Raw genomic sequence first — 20,283 nt, 5'->3', positions numbered from 1 at the left:
CCGGGGTGCCGAGCATAGAGAACGCCGCTAGGGGGTAATGAGCAAGGGTCCCCACCGAGATCCCTGCCCGCGGCACAGGTGGGGAGGAGGGTTGACACCCGCAGGCGGCTTGGCAAAGTGGAACAGGGTCGCCGACCCCGCCCGCTATGCCCTACGGTTGGATGGATTTTATTTCGCCCGGAGGGAAGTCCCTATCTCATGAGTGCGTAAGGACCTCCGCTAGGGTCACACCAAGGATGTTGAACCAATCAGAGGCCTTGATAAAGGCGATACCTTTTCAAAGCCTGGCTTTCACCCAAAGAGTAAGTATTGTTCTGATATGACCTTAACAGCCACGCTCCCTGTGGCCCACTATAATAGGCGCTAACTGTTAATGGGATAAAACTGGGGCGCGATACCTAGCGGAGGTCCTTACGCACTCATGAGATGGGGCCTTGGCACAATCTAGTTCACATCTCAGTACATTTGGTACCTGACACCCCAAGCCCCCCGGATCGTCGTCTCATCGCTTGCTGCTCAACCTCGTCGCTGCTTGTTCCATGACAGGCCTGCTTGAAGGCCAAATTCTGCAAGTGTTCAGCATCCTATCCTCGGCAGCTGGAGCACGGTCTGCCAAAATCGAGGCTGCTTTTTGTTAGTACAGTCGCACGCTAGAGGTTAGTTTGCTTAAGGCCGCTGGTCCGCATCGAGCCTGTTTGTCGCGATAGCAAATTGTTAGACAATTGGCTCCACAGGGATCATTGATGGCACCAGTCAATTGATGAGAATTATCTCAGGAGCAATTGTACTATACAAAAGAGAATGACGTTGCTGTCTTATATGGAAGACGGAAATCCGTGTGGAACGGAAATTCCGAGTGGAATTCCGGAAATAATCCGGTGGGCTATGCCGTGTGTGCGACAGGCTGATATGCGACAATCAATTGAAAAGAGGAGAGGTTGAGGGATTTTTGGGCCCACTCACTTGTCTGGCCCACTCACTTATCACATACGTTATGCTTATTACGTGGGGCACGTGATTGCTCTGACAGGCAGGGGATTTAGTCTCGGAGAAATACCTAGCTCGCTACGAATTAAACCGCGGGATCGCCAAGATCTGACAAGGTATTTCTCCGGCGGAACTCGTCAATGCCATGGACATTTTACATGATAAATACCATCCATCAGATGGTCTAAAGATATGAGAATTCACGAATCTTTACTCACACCATCGTCACTCCTGATTCTCCCCCGACGCGATAGGACCTTGTGTGCACGACCGCTCACTCTTTCTTTCAACCGCCACCATGGTCACCACCGAGATCCCGTACCTTCGAGCTACGCCCGATTCAGCCCAGCTGATCGTCAAGGGCCAGCCCTTCCTTATGCTCCCGTTAGAGCTGCACAATTCGTCCCTGTCTTCAGAAGAGTACATGGAGGCAGTGTGGGACAACCTGAAGGATTGCAACTTCAACACTGTGCTTGGGAGCGTTACCTGGGAGATGATCGAGCCCGAGGAGGGCAAGTTCGATTTCGCAGAGCTCGACAGAGCTATCATGGCCGCTCGCAAACGCGGCCTCCACCTCGTGGTGCTGTGGTTTGGCAGCTACAAGAACGGCACCAGCTCCTACATTCCAGGCTGGGTCAAGACGAATCCCAGTCGGTTCCAGCGCGCAAAGATCTTCGACCAGGATGGCAAGTTGAAGGTGACCGAAGTCCTCTCGCCCTTCTGCCATGCTTGTTGGGAGGCCGACGCGAAGGCCTTTGCCGCCCTGATGCGACACATTAAAGAGCTCGACGCTGCACACAGCACCGTCCTCATGACTCAAGTGGAGAACGAGTGCGGTCTACTGGGAGACTCTAGAGATCGCTGCGACCTGGCAAACGAGGCCTTTCAAAAGTCCGTCCCCACTGACCTCTTGGCGTATCTCAAGGGGAAGAAACAGCTTCACCCCGAGTTCGAAAGGAAGTGGCCCAAGTTCAGAGAGGCTGTTGCTGCTGACGGCCCCGTGAGCTGGCCCCAGGCTTTCGGCTCGAGCATCTTTGGAGACGAGATTTTTATGACAAATGCCCTATCCTCTTACGTGGGCAAAGTCGCCGAGGCTGGCAAGAAGGAATATCCCCTTCCATTCTTTGTCAACGTCTGGATGAACACCGAAGACGCTTCCCTCGTGGACCTTGGAGAGACCGGAGGCAAGATCGATCTCCCAGCGGTAGCTGGTGGTGGATATACCGGTAAGCCTGGCGTGTACCCGTCAGGCGGCCCCTGTCCTCACACACTCGACTTTTGGAGGCACAACGCGCCAGCCATCGACTTTGTCTCTCCCGATATTTACCTGCAAGATTATGAGTGGGTTTGTAAGCAGTATCGCTACGAGAACCAGCCACTCTTTATTCCCGAGCAGCGAGCCGACGGCCGAGGCGCGCGCCGGGCCTGGTTGGCTTATGGCACTTACAGCAGTCTGGGATGCTCTCCTTTTGGTGTCGATGACGTGCCGGCGTCAGAGAGTGACTTCACAAAACCTTACGAAATCCTCTCCAAGATGAGCAAGCACATCCTCGCAGCTCAGGCCGCCGAACCCAACAGCACATTTGGGTTCTACTTTGACCCCCTTTCAGATAGCCGCAAGGACAAGTGGGAGCATACGTTCGGCAAGTTCAAGCTGAACATCACCCGCTCCATAGCCTTTGGAGAGCCAGCGCCGGCTTATGGTATGATCATCCACCGTGGCGACGGCCGCTTCCTGTTCATCGGCCAAGGCTACCAGGTCACTTTCGAGAGTGTAGACCCGTCCGCTGTGTACACGGGCGTTCTAGAGTTTTTCGAATTGTTGGTGGATGACGATGGCAACCTCACACGAAGCCGGACACTGAACGGAGATGAGCGTATGAGTGGAGAACTGGCCATCATGCCGAGCGAGACGCCAGACGATGGTGGCTTCCCCATCCGAGTCTTGGTTCCTGCAAGAACCTACCTTGCCGAGTGTGTTGCGTATAGCATTTAGTTAGTTAGTCGGTTGGCCTGTTCAGGTAGAATAGTTTGACGCGATAAGTCATTATCGCAATACATGCTGAGAGAGATTTACTCCCTCTTTTCCGTTCCGACTGCTCGACGCGATAAGTGGCGTGATCTGAGGTGCAACTTGTTGATCCTACGTACTAAAGCACCTCATCTGGCCATGCAGGCAGTCAGAATGTTTCTTACTAGCGAGGTTCCCGATGGGCCAGAACGACCAGTCAGTCCATAACACCGATAGACGGTCTAACACTATTATGTTCTTTGATATTGTGGCCGACGGAGACGTCATTGATAACAACAACGGTCTAGGTAACACAAACAAAAGGACGCCTTCAACCGTCGGGACAACTATGGCAGATTGACGTACGTTTGTTGGCTAAACGTCGGACATTGCAAACATGTCTCGTAAACAATACCATTACTTGCGCTCCAATGGCCATCGATTGAGGCAAACTGAATACGCCGTTCAGTCCCCCTCGGCGAAATTGGCCAAAAGCATCCCCATGGTGGCAAGCTCCTCCCGGCGAATCTATCTCAAAACAGATTAGACGGTCTCCTCCCACCATTCCCCACGGCTATCAGCCGACAGTTCTCTCATCACGCTCTGAAGCCTCCGCCCACCGGCAATTCTTCATCTGTCAAGCGGGCCAATGGTGCAATGACAGTCCCGGTTTGCGGTCACGGCCTCGATCCCTTCGTACGACTCGGCCACGCTTTACCCCGGATGAGAGAATCCGGGACGTCTCCACTTCCTGTATAAATATCGGCGTCGACGAGCCTCCTTTCGTGATGCCCTCACTCCTCATCAGACTACAATTCAGCTCTCTTCACATCGATTTGACCTTTGCCAGCCATGGCACAGACAGTAACAGCACAAGGCACCGAGTGCTTGGACAAGTTGACCAAGGTAAACCTTCCTCCTCCGGGTCATTATCATCACCCAAGGAAGACTAACAACGGCCAGGATGCTTCTCATGCCGAGCACCAGGTTCCAACTGGGCCGCCCGAGCCTAGCTTTGGCCTCGGCCAGTGGAAGGACAACCTCCGAGCTTTCAAGACCAACAAGAAGATCACCCTCTGGGTGCGTCATGATCATGTCGCTCATGATCAATTTTGGATTCGACGGCATCATCTCTGGCCAGGCCCTCGCCTTCCAGGCCTTCCGCGAGGACTACGGTCGATATTACGCCCCAGCCCACGACTATGTCATCTCCGCCATGTGGCAGTCTCTCTGGGCCGCCGCCAATACCATCGGAGTCGTCATCGGCAGCTTCTTTGCCGGCTTCACCAACGACTGGTTGGGCAGGAAGTTCAGCTTCTGGATCAACCTGCTTATGTCGGTCGCCACCAGTTTCGTTATGATCTTTGCGCCCAACGTCCAGGCCCTGTTCGGAGCCAAGCTTGTGTTTGGCATCTCGGTCGGCTTCTCCTACACCACTGCTCCCTTGTACGTCGTCGAGAATGCGCCCACAGAGATTCGGAGCACCCTCATGTCCTTCTTCAACGTCTTTGTCGTTTTTGGCCAGTTCCTGGGAGTCGTCATCGCCAACCCTCTTTCCAAGATCCACGGCTCTTGGTCCTACAAGGGAACGTTCTGCTTGACTTTCCTCATCCCAGCCATTCTCCTCCCGCTCATGCCCTTCCTCCCAGAGTCCCCAATGTGGTATGTGATGAAGGAGAGAGAAGAGGACGCCCGCAAGGCAATCGTCCGCCTCCACGGTGATCTGCCCGCGGAACGCGTTGAAGAGATGGTCGAGGAGCTCAGGCACAACATCAACATAGCCAATCAAGGCCCTCATGAGGCAGAAAAGGTCAGATGGCTGGAGATCTTCCAGGGTGGAAACCTCAAGCGGACCGCTTTATTGACCACCATTTACACACTCCACCACTGCAGCGGTATGCCCTTCGTCATCAGCTACCAGACGTACTTCTTCCAGCTGTCTGGAGTCTCAGACGCCTTTGCCATCAGCCTCGGCGCCTTCGCACTCATGTTGGCGGGCAACATCGGAGCTCTGATCTTGCCCAATTTCGTGGGTCAACGCAAGGTCATGATCTACGGAGCAACTCTCCTGATCATCTGGGATCTAATTATTGGTTCCGTGGGATTCGCTGGAACTGACAACAAGGCGGCTGTGACTGCTTCGGTGGCCTTTGTTGCCTCATGGGCTTTCTTCTACCAACTGACCATCGGCACCATCGGCTTCGTGGTTGCGCCAGAGCTTCCGAGCCAGCGGCTGAGAGCCAAGACTCAGTCGTTCGGAACCATCGTCGCTAACATCATTGGCTGGGCTATTGCATTCTCCATCCCGTATCTGGTACGTTCGACTCCCACCCCCGGGATCTCTATTGCCCCGCGACCCTGCTAACCTTGAACTAGTTCAACCCTGACGAGGCTAACCTAGGAGCTCGCTTGTTGATCATTTTTGTTGGTCTTTCGGCTCCTCTGACGCTATACCTATGGTTTTTCCTTCCAGAAACGAAGAACCGAACTCTCAGTGAGCTGGAAGAGCTCTACCAGGAGCACGGTGGTCATGAGGACCAAGAGAAGAAGGCACCCAAGGCAGAAGAGGCTTGATCTGGCAGCCGCTTTCCTGCCCTTCAAGTGTGTGTATCTGGATATGAAAAGCAGTCTGAGATGGGTAACGGTTTGTTAGTCTCATTCTCAATCAAGATTAGTATCGCTAGGTCTAAGGAATCACGAACCCATTGCGATTGAGCAATCATTGTACAAGTTGTGTAATACGAGGACCCTGCCAATCTGCGAAACATAAAGATGGTACCATTCTAACCGACCCTGGCAGGGGGCTCTCGTTCCAGGAACCCACGGCAATGATGCGGACTGCAAGATAGTTTGATATATCAAGGTTGACAAGATACCGCTAGCTTCTCTGATACTCGCGAATTGAGCTTGGAGAGAACATCGAGCAAAGCAGCAAAGTGTGACTTGGCCCTCTCTAGCACATGCACGGATTCGCAATTTTGTAGTACCTCGAGTAGGGTAGCGCAAACGAGACGAAGCTTTTCGACCTAAGAAGAGAGGAAATAGTCCGATGGTTAGCACACTAAGTAAATGCGCGTTGCGGTGCAGAAAAGAAAGGGGCTTACGCATGATTCTCCATTGGCTTGTAGAGCCTCAAACGGGACACTCGTGACAAGATCAAGCACATCGTGAGCAATCTCTACCTTCCGGCATTTCAGCGATATCGGGTCATCGTTTAGCCCTAGTAAACAGTGGAGGTTTGCTGCAATGAAGCGTTCGAGGATCATAATACGCAGGTAATGGTATGTAAGTATAAGGTTCGCCTTTTGCACCCACAATGCGCGTCTCTGGTATTCTAGAAGTTGTCCATCTGAAGAAGCGCATAGCGTATTGGGCGATGCAATAAGCTCAGGAATGTTATCCAAGCTGGACAGGAAGCGAAGGTAGGACTCGGACAAGCTTTGCTGTTGGTTCTTGTTGATGCCGGCCCCCTCGCCTGCTCGGATATTGGCAGTGGCGAATAGTTGTAGGTTGAATAGTATAGCATGGCCCAGATCCCAGACATCGTGATTTTTTAGAAAGCCTTGCAAGATGCATTCCTCAACCTGGTGTAGATGACTGGGCTCATGCGGACCCAGTAGCGGCGTGGCCTGGCTCGTCTTAAAGAGAGTCGTGAATGGGGTCTGGAGGCGAAATTCATCCAATTGCATGGGCCGCGAATTGAGCAGGCAGGCAGACCTATCGCTCGAATAGAGGCTCCAAAAGGCATTGCGGCGCAGCTGAGCCTCGATGGGATCGAGAGTCTCGTATGAGCACTCATCAAAGAGGCGCATCTGCACGGCAAGCCGCATAGCTTCGTCCATGGCATTCCAAGCAAGGTCAGCATCCCCCATCACGTGGTGACAAGAGGAATGCATAATCCGGATCGAGAGCGAAGAGGAAGTCGGGTTCGCGACATCATGGGCAGAGAAAAGCCGGAGGGTTGTTTCCGAGGCATTCAGGAACAGAGTTGCCAGTGCATCGCCCTGGGGGCAGACATCAAGCGGCATGCAGTGGAGGACGGCGGAGCATACGGCAGTGAGAAGAGAGTAACTCCGAACTAAGTTGATCATCTCAGGTGTCAGGCTATTCAAGGGGGCCTGCACATGCTCAGCGAAAGAGGGGAGGGCCAGCGAAAGGGGCCGGAGGGTTGACTCGCAGACGACCGGCACTAGCGGGAATACGGAGCTAATGAAGAGATCGATGCATCGTCGTGTCAGCTTGTCGGGGTCAAGGGCAAACTCTCCTGTTGCAAGGGAAAGACCCGCCAGCAGTTCGCGATGACAAGCAAGGGCCAGAGATGTCGCCATGCTGTCAGCTGATTCAACTGCTACTCCCACTTGGGGAAGCTCTTCATGAGTGTGAGGCGAACTGTTCTGAAGCGAAGCTGGACTGCATTGCGAGACCCAACTGCCCCCAGACTGATCGTTGTTGAGGTTGATCTCGACGTCCCGGGACGCGTCTTTGGCTTGGGCCCCCGCTTCCGTCGAGGTACCACATATGTGCACACCAGGTCGGCATTGCGGCAAGGAGTGCATGCAGGCGGTGTCTGATCACACTTGAGTTGGCGTGTCAGTCGGTTAATCTGGGGTTGAGCAGCTAGATCCGGGGTTGCACGCTACCTACCTTGACTTTGCGCTGTTTACACGCGTCGCAGGCTCGCTTGCTCATGGCGAAGGTGGGTGTGATTCACTGATTGTGTTGTTTGCAAGACGAGAGTGGGGAAGATTGAATTTCGCCGAGAAAAAGGAGCCAAAAGGGAATATTTAGCCGGTTCGCATACCCTATACTTCTAATCATAATTATAATAATCAATGATTACACCTTCCTTGGCATGCAAGTGTTAAGAAAGTAGCCTTATCTACACCTTAATCCTTAACAATAACACACCAAACGTCCCAACCTGCGCGTTGCGCAGCCGCACGCGGCGGCGATGGCATCGCCTACGACGAACCCGCCCCCTGCCCCGGATCCCTTTGACCTGGGTATCCACACCCCCGCCAACCTGAACCGAGGAGCCCGTGCAGCTCTCTTGCAGAACAGCCCCGCGATCGTGAACGGCCCAATTGGTGTCTCACCCGATCCCGGGCGCATGGCTCAAACGCCGTCCTCGCCACTTAATGCCACCACCACCACTGCCGCAGCTACGGAAGGAGCTCGCCCTGACCCCCCTCATCACCTCCTGGACAACGACCAGTCTCTATTGTCGAGTCAGCCAATAGGCTCGCACGCGAACGTGTAGAGGAGTATAACGCCAAACTGACGGTCTTCCAGGCCTTCTGTGCCAAGTTCGAAGAAGCTGCGCAACAATTTACCACTGGACAGGAACGACAATTCGCCCAACAGTTCGCCAACAGCTCTCTAGACTCCTGGAGCCGCGAGCTCTCCGGTGCTGGACCAACCCCCAAGCCTACGTACAGCAGCGTCGCTGCCTCACCTGCGGCTGATCCCGGCCATCTGCCTCCCCAACGCCAACGACAACAACAACATCGACAACAATCTGACGCCCCGCGTCGCCAGGGACGACCGGCGACTATCGCCCCACCCCGCGAGGACCTCCGGGTCTTCATCCGCCTAGAAGCTAGAGCCCCGGCTCGGGCCCAGAACTGCTACGCGATCCGGACCCACATCCGCGGAAAACTCGGCGCCATCTCAAACAAGATCCGGCAGGTATTTCCCGTCAGATCGGGATGGGCCGTCCTGACTGCCGACCCTGAGACCCGCGACTACCTTGTGGAGAAGCAAGCCGAATGGGCGGCGGACCTAGGGGCCACGACTATAGAGACTAACAAAACATGGTTTACCTATGTGATCTCAGACCTTCCCCGAAGACTAACTGACTTTCATGGCAATGAGGTTGATGTTGACAGCATTGTCAATGATGAGATAGAAATTCAGACAGGGCTCAAGCCCGTGGACGTGCGCCCCGCGCGACAGACCTCAGAAGACCCTTTGACTAAGACCCTACTTGTGTCTTTCTTGAAGCCTACTAAGAAATACTGGTCCGTCCTCGGCAGCCACCCGGCCAGACCTCTCGACAAAACCGACCGCCCTAGGCAGTGCGAAACATGCTGGGACTACCATTCCTTCCGGATATGCCGTAGACGGCCTCACTGTCAACGGTGCGGCAAGACGGGCCACGCCTTGGCTGACTGCGCTGCAGCAGAGCAATGCGCCAACTGCTTAGGCCCCCACCAGGCCGGCTTCCACAAGTGCCCAGCTCGGCCGAGGAAGGTGCACGGCGTCTTTCGTCGACTAACTAAGGAACAAAGAGAACATGTCCGGGCAATAGGCGCTGATCCTGACTTACCGCAGCGCACATCCAATGAACCGCAGCGCGACACCAACCTACACCGCAAGAACAGCTGGACGCTCACGCATCTAGCCCAACCGCATCAAGAGCGCCCTCATGCATAATGGTGGCTACAACCTCCGAAGTAGAGGAGGAACCGGAGCATCCTAGACCTGGCTCACCGAGGAAGCGCCGCATAGTTCTTATCACCCGCCCTCATGACCAGGAATAGATACTTGCAGACACCAAAGAACAATCGACACCCACTTAGGATCTTCCAGGCTAACGTCGGTTGAGAATGCGGTCAGAGGCATTTTGTCGAGCCAGCATCAGGGGCTTGGCCGGTATTATCGAGATAATACCCCCAACCAGCGCCTGCGGCTACCGATCGAGTGGGCAATCTTGATACGTGACGTGGAGGTAAGTTCCCACAGCCTCATACTCAGGATAGATGACTAACGACACCTAGGCAGCCCCTCCTGAGGTCCGCAGTCACTTTGACAACTTATGTTGCTTCCTTGCCCTGCATCTGCCCAACGACCTCAACGGTGAGACCTCTCGAGAGCTCATAAATCGGAACGACGAATCATGGATGAAACAAATAAAAAGGTTGACGATGGCTTGGCCGGCGGAGGACGCGACGATGGGGTTTCACAAAGTATCGCTAATTCGTGCGTTGCTCGAATCTGCCGGCGGCAGAAGAGACGCACTCCAACGCAGAATATGAGGCTCTACCAGCAGACTTGATCAACGACCTTTCATACGAAGCGGTCACCGGCGCTCAGACGATGAGGTAGGAAGGCACACCGAAACTGGCTTTGCATCCCAGACTGACATGTAATAGCTTCCGTGCGTACTACAACATGCCCTTGCTGGGAAATCCCGAAAGTAGCTTGCCGCTGTTCATTTTCTACTGTGCAAACATGAGCGTGGACAATGTCCCTTTACGCAAATGGATGGCATCAGGCAAGGGCGAGCAAGTATACCGCCAACTCATAGCGACCCTGCGTGAATCGCAGGCTGCGGATCAAATCGCTTTGTGTTTGGTGGCTTTGATATCCTACGATCTGGTCCTCGGCAGTGCAGATGAGAACCCAGGACCTATCTGCGGCTCCTATCTACGTGACTTCCTCCGACATTTGGACGGCTGTGAGCTGAAAAATCGTCGGGGGATGTGGGAGCAGATGATCTGTTCCTTTAGGAGTGTCAGAACCTGCTATGAGATTGCTGGTACCTGGTTGGATACCGTCTGTCGAGCTCAGTCGTCACATGGGTTGAATAAGTTATCGGAGTGGTATTGGGAGCACCGATCAGAGGGGACTCATGAATTTGCGCTCGAAAAGGTGCGCGGCGACTTGGAAAAGGAGGAATTCTCTGGGAAGATGGGGGGATCCGGGGAAGAAGATGGGAGGGATCCGGGGGAGAAGACGGGAGAAGATTCAGAGGAGAAGACGGAGGAAGAGTATGTGATAGTTGCAAGGGACTTGCTTTAGCCTGCTTGCTTGCATGTGCTGTACCTAGATATCGGGGAAGATGTATAATACAAGATCGACGGCGTTCTCTGAGGTTGTGTTTGAAGTGTTAATTGGGGCGTACACTAGGTAAGAAAGCCCTTGAGTAAGGCGCTGAGCCGTGAATGCAGTCTTGCATTTGTTCAAAGGCCAACAGGGGGATACATTCTCGCTCATGCATGGCGTGTGATACCTCGCCGTCAGGCTCGGCAATTGACTTATTGTATACCTAGAACCACGGAAAGTCTACATGCAGAGATGGAGAAAGGATATGTGATAACCATGGCGAAGAGGCGGTCAACCGTCGTGGCTCGTCTATAGGCCGAAAATGCAAGCCTGAGCGGCAACGTCTGCAAGACTCGTCACGCCGTGGTGGTGGCATCCTACATTAGCCACTGGCCATTTTGTGTTGAAATGAGCATATTGTGTTGTATTAAAGAAGAAGAAAGACTGGTGTTAACCACCGGAAACTATTGACAAGACATCCACATCCTCGCCACCAATGGATCGGAATAGCCATTGATCCGTTAAACAATGGATCTCAACACTCCCACTCGAGCCATTGGTGCGAGATGTTTCTGCGTAACAGAGTGTGGCCTCGTTAAAACCTCAAAAACACCTTCGTGGGTGAAAAACAGGAAAGAGCTTTTATTACCACACCTGTGTTAGATTGTTCGGTCACTGGGGCCTTAGCACCCCGGGTCTCCCGAATTGTTTGATAGATAAATTTGTTAGGCGAACAGCCTTAAATTCTCTGGTCACTGGGGCCTTAGCACCCAGGATCCTCCAGATTGTTTGATGTTTGATGTTTGCGAGGCGGACAGCCTTGGATTCTTTGGTCACTGGAGCCTTAGCACACCAGATCTCCCAGGTAGTTTGATATTTGGATGAAGTCTTGGAATCTTCGATCACTGGGGCCTTAACGCCCCAGATCTCCCACTTTATCACGTACAGGTGGTTTTGAAATGTGGAAGACACTGGCATTGTCTTTTATATGTATTGCCGACTATGATAGTCGAAGTGTTTTGTTTTCTTTGACGGATCCGATTGACCAGGTTCCGTTGCATGTCTTGTAGGACAGTGGCTGTTAAGGCTGAAGAAGCCAATTCAGCAGCGTTTGCTGTATTTTGTAGGTTTTTAGATTTGTAGCTCAATCATGTTCATCTGCCACATGATTCTTTCCGATTGGCTCTTGCGTGAATGTTTCTGAATAGGTGGATCTGATTTGCGCGTAATGGGCGCCCAGATACAGCTGAAGCTGTTGTAGAATTGTTGTAGGAAGCCGAAGTGTTCCGAGCCGAGGGCCCGCGGGTCATTTTTGGGGATTCGATGATTTGAATAGACTGTTGGGCTCCCATTCTCTCCCACTTGGAGTATGATGAAAAGGATAAGAAGGATTTGTGAACTTTAATGTAGTAGACTTTCGACGCTACTGCCTCTAGTTCCTAACTTGGTTGGCTGGTAGCTTGGTTGGTTGTTGAGACTCCTTTCTCATGATCCATACTTACGCGACCAACAGTAGATCACGGATTGGAGAGGCCCAGCGCATTACGGAACACGATAAACCGGTCTTTTGGGAGAGCTTTTGTAAGTCCGTCTGCGATTTGTTGCTCGGTTGGGACATATTGGAGCTCAACGTCTCCGTCCGAGACTCGTTCTCGAACGTAATGCCATTGAAGATCAATGTGCTTAGTCCTGGCGTGGAAATGTGGATTTTTGGCCATTGCAATTGCCCCTTGATTGTCCCCGTAGAGGATAGTTGTTTGAAGGTCTCCATGTTTGTATTGGGCCAGAAGTTCGCGCAGCAACCCTCGTAGCCAGATCGCTTCTTTGGTGCATTGTGTTTGCCCCATGTACTCCGCTTCGCAGGATGATAGTGCGACCGCTGGTTGTCGTTTGGAGCTCCAACTGATGGCGCCTGTGCCGACGTTGAAGACATAACCAGCCGTTGATCGTCTGGTGTCATGGTCGCCAGCCCAGTCTGAGTCGGTGTACCCAACTAACGGTCTGAGTGGTCCGCTGAAAACGAGTTCCAAGTCGATCGTTCCTCGCAAGTACCTCATGATGCGCTTGACGGCTTGGACGTGTTCGTTGGCTGGGTTTCCCAGATATCGGCTGCAGAGAGAGACGGCAAATGCGATGTCTGGGCGAGTGCCAAGCATGGCGTACATAAGTGAACCAATTGCTTTTGCGTACCATAGTTTCGTCGTTCCAGACGCTTTGTATTCCTCTGGGACAGGTTGGAATTTTGACGTGCTCAGGGGAGTTGTGACTGGCTTGCTCTCCCACATGTCAAATTCCCGTAGGACCTTCTCGACATATGCTCGTTGGGAGAGGAGGATGGCCTTGTTGCGTCTGTCTCTCCGGACGGACATTCCCAGATAGTACTGACACGGGCCAAGGTCAGTCATTTCGAATTTCTTGCTCAAGGCGGCTTTGATTTGGCGGATTTCTTCCTTATCGGGACCAGCGATTAGGAGATCATCCACGTAGACGGCGATGTAGGTTGTGCCACGGATGAAGACGCCAACATCGGCGTTGAGTGGTTTAAAGCCGAGGGTTTCCAGAAAATCAGATAATGTCTGGTACCAGATTCGGGGAGATTGTTTAAGACCGTAGAGAGCCTTCCGCAGTCGGAAGACTTTGCCTGATTTGTCGCCGAAGCCCTGTGGCTGAGTGATGTAAATTTCTTCTTTGACATCACCGTAAAGGAAGGCAGTTTTGACATCCATTTGTTCCAGTTCAAGGTCTAGGGCCGCAGCGATAGCGAAGATCATTTTATAGCTCATCGGCTTGACCACGGAGGCAAACGTCTCGTGGTAGTCGATTCCATCTTTTTGTTCGAAGCCTCTGACGACGAAGCGAGCTTTGAATCTAGTAATCTCGCCATCCTTTCCCCGTTTGAGCTTATACACCCATTTGCCTTGGAGCGTATGTTTTCCTGGAGGCAGGCTGACTGGTATGAAGGTGCCGTTTCTCCTCAAGGAGTCGATTTCGTCAATCATGGCTTGCATCCATTGTTCGCTATGAGGCGAGTTCATTGCTTCGGCAAAGGTTTTGGGTTCGGTCGGTTCAAGGTTGTTGGCGATCATAGCCAGATGAATGGCAATCATGTTGAAGCGCCATTGGTTTTGTTGAGCTGATGGGTCTTGTTGAGCTAGGACTGTGTGTCTTGATGGAATTTGTCCTCTGGTTTCCCGTACTGGAAAACGTTGTTGGGGATGACCGTCGGCTGCTTCCGCGACGACTTGGTGTTCGTCGACTGCACTGTCGGGGCTTTGTGTTCTTTCTGGAGTCCCCAGTTCCACATGGAAGCTTGGCTCGTCTTGATTCGGTTGATAGGATTGGTTGGGGGCTGACTGTATCTCTCCGTCTGTTCTGATGTTTTCGGTTAGGGGTATAATTGGGAGAGATGATGTGAGATCCATCCGTTTTGCGTTGGGTTCGTCAGTTGGTTGCTCGGATGCAATTCGTTTTCTCAGCAGGGATTTCTCATCGAACACGACGTTGTTCGCAAAGAATATTCTTCCATTATCGTCGACTAAGGCGTAGTTTGTGCTCCCTTGATAGCCGAGGAGTCGGCAGGGGATTGTCTTGTCGTCCATCTTCTTCCGTTTGGCTGAAGGCAACTTTGCAAAGCCTCGGCTGCCGATAACTCGGAGATGGGAGAGATCCGGCACTTCCTTGTGCCATGCTTCATAAGGTGTGATTTGACGACCCGAGGCTGGTGAGAGGTTTCGTACGTATGCCATGGCTTTGAGGACGTATGGCCAGAATTTCTTTTCCAGTCCTGAATGGATGAGAGTCGTTGTGAGCTTCTCGAGTAGGACACGGTTTGCTACTTCGGCCACCCCGTTTTGTTCGTGCTGCTCGGTAGCAGAGAAGATCATCTCAATCATCTTGTTTTCGCAGTAGAGAGTGATTGCATCAGCTTGGTTTTCTCCCCCTCGATCGAGGCGAAGGTAACGGCAGCGACGGGTTGGTGTCTCGGTTTGTTCCAGAAGTTGTCGAAGGCAGTTGCCAAATTCGGACTTTTGTCTGATTGGGAAGACCCAGGTCATTTTGGTGAAATCGTCTATGAAGCAGGCCCAGTATCTATGGCCGTCGATGCCTTCGTCTGGGAAGGGGCCAGCGATATCGCCATGCAGGCTCTCCAGTGGTCTTGTTCCTTTTCGAATGCATCCGCGGTGAGGCCTTTCCTTCATGCGCCCTTTTACGCACGCTTCACAGACGTTGGAGTCAGATAGAGGAGTGATGCCCGTGGACATCTTCATGAGTAAATGCAAGTTCTGTTCTCCCAAATGGCCGAGTCGGTCATGCCAGATCTGCAGTTTGGGGTCGCTGACAGAGTATGCGGCCATGGCAGTGTGCAGTTGTTCGTCGTCCTCGTCGATCACGTACAGACCAAATTTCCTAGTGGCGCTGAGGATGACTTTACCGTGGCTTGTAATGACGGCTCGTCCTTTTCGAAATAAAATAGTTGCTCCATCTTCCTCGAGGGCCGAGACCGAGACAAGGTTGCAGTGAGCGTCTGGGACGTAAAGTGCCTTATGAAGGATCGTCGTTCCTTTGGCATTGTTCCGTATGGTTCTGAGGGTGTATGTGCCTTGCCCCTCGGGCATGATGGCCGAGCCAGCTATGCCGTTGATGGCAGAGCCGGTAAAGTTCTCGAGTGACGTAAAGTTCTGTCGACGGCAGAACGTGTGGGAAGAGGCGCCGCTGTCCAATACGTGAATTCGCTCGAGCAGCTCGGACGGCTCTGATGCAGCCAGGCCAAACTGGGGTTGAAAGGATAGAAGGGCCGTGTTTAAGAAGGCGACGGCGGCGGTGTGATCCTCGTCGAGTTGCAGTGGCGAGGTGTTCTCCTTTCTCTTCTCAAGCTTGGATTCTCGTCGTCCACTCCGAAGTGCTCGTTTTCTTCTGAACGCCTCAAGAAGGTCGGGGTGTAGGCCGAAACATCCGGCCTTGGTATGACCTGGTCAATTGCAGTGGCCGCACGTCTGAGCCACTCGGTCTTTGCCAGGACCACGCATTCCAGCCAGCAGGGCGGTTTGTGTCTTGGCCTTTTCTCGCTGTTGAATGTTCATTTCCTCTTGCTCTGCGGCGGCAAGAGCGACTTCGAATGTGACGGCAGGTTTTGTTATTTCTCCATTGGAGCCTCGTTCGGGTAGTAAGTTGTGGTTTTGGTAGAAGGCAGTGAGGAACACTTCGTATTCGGGACCAAGTCCGGTTAGGAACTTATTGATGAATTGAGGCGTGCCAATTTTGCAAGTCTCGTCGAGTTGCAAGAGTTCCGATTGAGCTTCTCGCAGCCGTTCCGCAAAGTTCATGACTCCTGAGCATTGGTCTAGGGCGAGGCTGTTGTATCGCCGATCGAGCTCTTGGAAAACCGCACTGCCCTTTGGCTTGAAGCGCTTCTCAAGTTCATCGAACATCTCCGAGACGATCTCCTTGTCCTTGACCTGCTCCCTGGCGTTGTATCCAAGTCGATTGAGGAGGGCTCCGCACGCCCGCTCCTGCTTGGAGAGCCAGTTGTCGATCTTCTCAACGGTCGCGGCGCTGGTGCCGGTGGGTTTGTCCTTGTTTCGTTTGAACAAGTCTCCATATCCCAACATCGTGAGATGATCCTTCATTTCTCGGCTCCAGTTGATCCATCCCGCTGTTGACTCTAGCTTCGGAATGCTGGCCAGGTTGCCAAGTGTTCCAGTGGGTTCCAAGGAGGCCTGACATGCTTAGGGATGGATTCCTTGATGGCTGGACAGTACAAGGCCTGGGACAAAATGAAGCAGGTTGAAGTGAATCTTCTGAATCTTCCCTCTTCTGCCTGACGACGTCTTTGGCGAGCGCAAGGCTTAAAACAAAATCCTTGTTGCTGTCGATTTTGTTGGTAACGGATGAGTCGGAGCTCCCACTGGATGCAACGTGGGTTTCTCTTGGTTCTGATGATGCAACCGAAGCCATTCAGAACTCAGAACCTAGAAGGAACCTCCCGAAAATACAAGACGTCAAAAGTCCTTTCCTATGCGATGTAGAATCAACTAGAATAGCTGCTTGGTCATCCTGTGGCGATAGGTGGCGATATTCTTGTGAAAAATTCTTTCCTTTCCAGCAGTTTCCAGTAACTTCCCTTTTGTCACATATTCAGCAAGAACTCAACAGCAGAATTCAGCAACAAAATATGCGTCAAGGTCAGCGTCATGATGAGGAAAATGCTGCTTGTGAAGGAATCAAAGGAAGGTCGGTTTTGAGAGGGGTCGTGCTCTCAAGTCGTAGTTGTGCGAGGCCATCGTGAGGTCGAGTATAGGGTGAAAGTTTTCGCGCAAACATTTTCATTGATAGGCCGGGAAGTGTGCAATATCCCAGTTCTCGATTCCTAGATCACGCAGCTAGCAGTATTCCGTTAAAACTTTGAGTAAGGTGCAATGAGTATCTTTGTCGCAGTGGAAGGAGGCGATTAGACCTCGAGTGATATCGGAAATCATGATCAGGGGGATACTCAGCTGTATGGTGGCTTTTCCGGGCTCATAACCTGTTGAAATGAGCATATTGTGTTGTATTAAAGAAGAAGAAAGACTGGTGTTAACCGCCGGAAACTATTGACAAGAAGACATCCACATCCTCGCCACCAATGGATCGGAATAGCCAGATCCGTTAAACAATGGATCTCAACAGATTGGACCCTTCAGACTGCCCACCACTGTGGCTGTGATGTTTATGACCACGTTTCTATCCCAGGCACTTTCCGTGACGAGAAAGACTCCCTGGGTTGACTGTAGGCTCATGTCCGATCTCGGTCTTGGCCTCGGGCTCTGCCATCCATGGAATCTCGCTATATAGCTTGGATAGGCGTGATTTGCTTGTACACTTCGGACCTGCCTACGGGAAGGATGCTATTGAAAAGCTTCGAATGAGATGATACGAGGCGAGTATCTGTTGTTAGTCAGACTAAGAAGCAGCTGGCTTTATGAATATTCTGCCTTACTGTGGCACGAAAATCAATAATCATTCACGAGAATATGAATTTTTTCACCCCCAGGATACTACTGATGATGGATATGTGATAATGAGGAAGGATAATGTAGATTAACTTAGGCATTTATGTTCATTATGACGCGATTGTGATGCACTGGATTATGTGACAGCGGCTGATGCACTGGGAGTGAATGTAAACTTTCGGGTTAGTGGCCAATCGTATCAACTTTCCAATGGTGGTGAGAATCATGTCATGCTTCCCGTGATTATGAGGATCGTAACTTTTCTCACGTCAGACCTCGCCGCTGAAGGCTATCACTTCATGCTAGAATAGAACTTCATTTTCATCCGTATAATTTGTCTTCACCCCCCAAGATCCTTGAAAATAAGATGCGCGACAGCTCTATGGAACTCCAAAAGGTCGCGGCCATGCCCAGCATGAATGGCGTGGCCAACGGCACAGCTGCTCGGCGCGATGGTTGCTGTAGTAGCTGCACCTCGCTCGAAAGCGGCCGCACCAGCTCCAGTGCCGACTGGCCTCTCCATCCCGGAGAGATCAACACCATCAACCAGCTTGAATCGTTGCCTCTTGGTATAGAGGTCACTTTCCGCGCTCGCATCGAGACTCAGCGACCGCTCTCGAATGCTCTCGACTTCCTTCTCCTCCGTGATCAGACACACTCAGTTCAAGGCGTCCTTGCTCGCTGCGCTGCTAATGCCGATCTCGTGAGATGGGTGCGCCGAATTGGACCCGAGTCTCTCGTCCAGGTCTGCGGTATTCTGAAGGGACCGCCTCAGCCTGTGCAATCTGCGACTCATTCTGGTGTCGAGGTAGACATCTGCTCGGTCCACCTCGTCAATCCCGCCCAAAACCTACCCTTCAGCAACTACAAGCCTCCCGAGACGCTGCGCAACCGCATGTCGTCGCGCATCCTCGATCTCCGACACCCTTCCAACCAGGCCTTGTTTCGTGTGCGGTCTCTCGTCACTCGTATCTTCCGAGACACTCTAGAGGATCATGGCTTCGTCGAGATTCACTCTCCTAAGCTTCAGCCCGCTGCCACTGAGAGTGGAGCAGCTGTCTTCCCCGTCAACTATTTCGGCCGAAAGGCATTCCTCGCCCAGAGCCCTCAGCTCGCAAAGCAGATGGCCGTCTCCGCTGACTTTGGTCGCGTCTTCGAGGTCGGCCCTGTCTTCCGCGCCGAGATCTCTAATACCCCCCGTCACGCTACCGAATACATCGGCCTTGATCTCGAAATGGCCATCGAAACCGACTACCATGAGGTCATTCAGCTTATCGATATTTTCCTGAAAGAGGTCTTCAAGGCCGTCTACTCCTCTCGAGAACTCGAGGTTATCCGCAAGCGATGGCCTAGCGGCGAGCTCAAGTGGCTTGACGAGACACCCATTATTCCCTTCAGCCAAGGTATTCAAATGCTCCGAGACAATGGCTGCGACGCTGAAGAAGATTTATCTAACCCCGACGAAATCCTTCTTGGCCAGCTTGTCCGCGAAAAGTACGGCACCGATTACTACGTCCTCGACAAGTTCCCCGCCGGCACCCGTCCCTTCTATACTGCTAAGGACCCTGACGACCCTAAGTATACTCGATCTTTCGACATCTTCATCCGAGGGCAGGAGATCTGCTCCGGTAGTCAGCGTATCCACAATATCGAAGAACTCCGCGCCAATATGGCTGCCGCGGGTATGTTGGAGGACGGCATGGATGACTACCTAACGGCCTTTAAGCTCGGCGACCCTCCCCACGCCGGCGCTGGTCTTGGCCTTGAACGTATCGTCGCTTGGATGCTTGAGCTTGGCGATGTTCGCTACGCCTCCCTCTTCCACCGTGACCCCAAGTCTCTCCCCGCCAAGGCTCCCAGCCTTGTGTTGGATTGTGACCCTGTATTACGAAACCTCTGATAGATCGATATCCTGACCTTAGTCAGAACGGGTGTGAGATTGACCCAAAAACCCCTCTCGAGAAGAGGGGGGCCGGGAGGATCCTGCAGAATACAATCATCATCTTTGGTCTCCACAGTTGACCCTCTCTTGAAGTCCTGATGATCCTAGCCTTATTGGATCCATCACCTTGTTGAAATGAGAAGATGCTGATTGCTTGATTCTATCTCAAAGTGCAGTAGGGGAAGCACTATTTATGTACAGGCACGATTTCTTGTAGAATGTTCCTCCTTCTTCCACACCTTGCCACCGACTTGGTCGCCTCACACTTGTGATCTCCAACAAGCCTACCCCACCCCGAAGCCGACATGTCGCATATCACCACTAGGTTCGTGCGACTGGATATGAAACGCGGCCCGTACTTTGGGGTCGTGTATCCGGTTTCACATCTAGCTTGTCGCATCAAGGATTCCAATCCTAACGACATGAGCTTAAATAGCTGTGCCTGAACACATGGCTGTTTGATTTCTTGTTCTTTAGATAATTCTCATCAATCGACTAGTGCCACCAATGATCCCCTGCGGAACCAA

At 52.4% G+C, this 20,283-nt stretch overlaps 6 protein-coding genes across 6 annotated transcripts; 4 read left to right on the top strand and 2 right to left on the bottom strand.

Moving 5' to 3' along the window:
* Positions 1–1,285: 1,285 nt before the first annotated feature.
* Positions 1,286–2,983, top strand: MRS44_018010 (uncharacterized protein; the record flags this gene model as incomplete). Its single annotated transcript, XM_065616214.1, has 1 exon — positions 1,286–2,983. The coding sequence occupies one exon, from the start codon at positions 1,286–1,288 to the stop codon at positions 2,981–2,983; it is 1,698 nt and encodes a 565-aa protein (XP_065472286.1).
* An 867-nt stretch (positions 2,984–3,850) lies between these two features.
* MRS44_018009 (uncharacterized protein) lies at positions 3,851–5,572 on the top strand (the record flags this gene model as incomplete). The annotated part of the gene is made up of 3 exons (XM_065616213.1): positions 3,851–4,078; positions 4,140–5,312; positions 5,375–5,572. 3 exons carry the CDS (start codon positions 3,851–3,853, stop codon positions 5,570–5,572), a joined length of 1,599 nt encoding a protein of 532 aa, XP_065472285.1.
* Positions 5,573–5,856: 284 nt separating this feature from the next.
* MRS44_018008 (uncharacterized protein) lies at positions 5,857–7,687 on the bottom strand (the record flags this gene model as incomplete). Its single annotated transcript, XM_046280852.2, has 3 exons — positions 5,857–6,024; positions 6,103–7,565; positions 7,663–7,687. The coding sequence occupies 3 exons, from the start codon at positions 7,685–7,687 to the stop codon at positions 5,857–5,859; spliced, it is 1,656 nt and encodes a 551-aa protein (XP_046137807.2).
* Positions 7,688–7,949: 262 nt separating this feature from the next.
* On the top strand, positions 7,950–10,801 carry MRS44_018007 (uncharacterized protein; the record flags this gene model as incomplete). Its single annotated transcript, XM_065616212.1, has 6 exons — positions 7,950–8,252; positions 8,291–9,075; positions 9,590–9,728; positions 9,778–9,856; positions 10,029–10,101; positions 10,153–10,801. The coding sequence occupies 6 exons, from the start codon at positions 7,950–7,952 to the stop codon at positions 10,799–10,801; spliced, it is 2,028 nt and encodes a 675-aa protein (XP_065472284.1).
* Positions 10,802–12,342: 1,541 nt separating this feature from the next.
* On the bottom strand, positions 12,343–16,434 carry MRS44_018006 (uncharacterized protein; the record flags this gene model as incomplete). Its single annotated transcript, XM_065616211.1, has 2 exons — positions 12,343–15,794; positions 15,846–16,434. 2 exons carry the CDS (start codon positions 16,432–16,434, stop codon positions 12,343–12,345), a joined length of 4,041 nt encoding a protein of 1,346 aa, XP_065472283.1.
* Positions 16,435–18,181: 1,747 nt separating this feature from the next.
* Positions 18,182–19,714, top strand: MRS44_018005 (uncharacterized protein; the record flags this gene model as incomplete). The annotated part of the gene is made up of 1 exon (XM_065616210.1): positions 18,182–19,714. One exon carries the CDS (start codon positions 18,182–18,184, stop codon positions 19,712–19,714), a length of 1,533 nt encoding a protein of 510 aa, XP_065472282.1.
* Positions 19,715–20,283: the final 569 nt, after the last annotated feature.

This window comes from Fusarium solani (genome assembly GCF_023522795.1).
Source record: "Fusarium solani strain SB1 chromosome Unknown bctg00000015, whole genome shotgun sequence".
Classification (NCBI taxonomy): domain Eukaryota; kingdom Fungi; phylum Ascomycota; class Sordariomycetes; order Hypocreales; family Nectriaceae; genus Fusarium; species Fusarium solani.
This window is presented reverse-complemented; position numbering and strand designations above follow the sequence as displayed.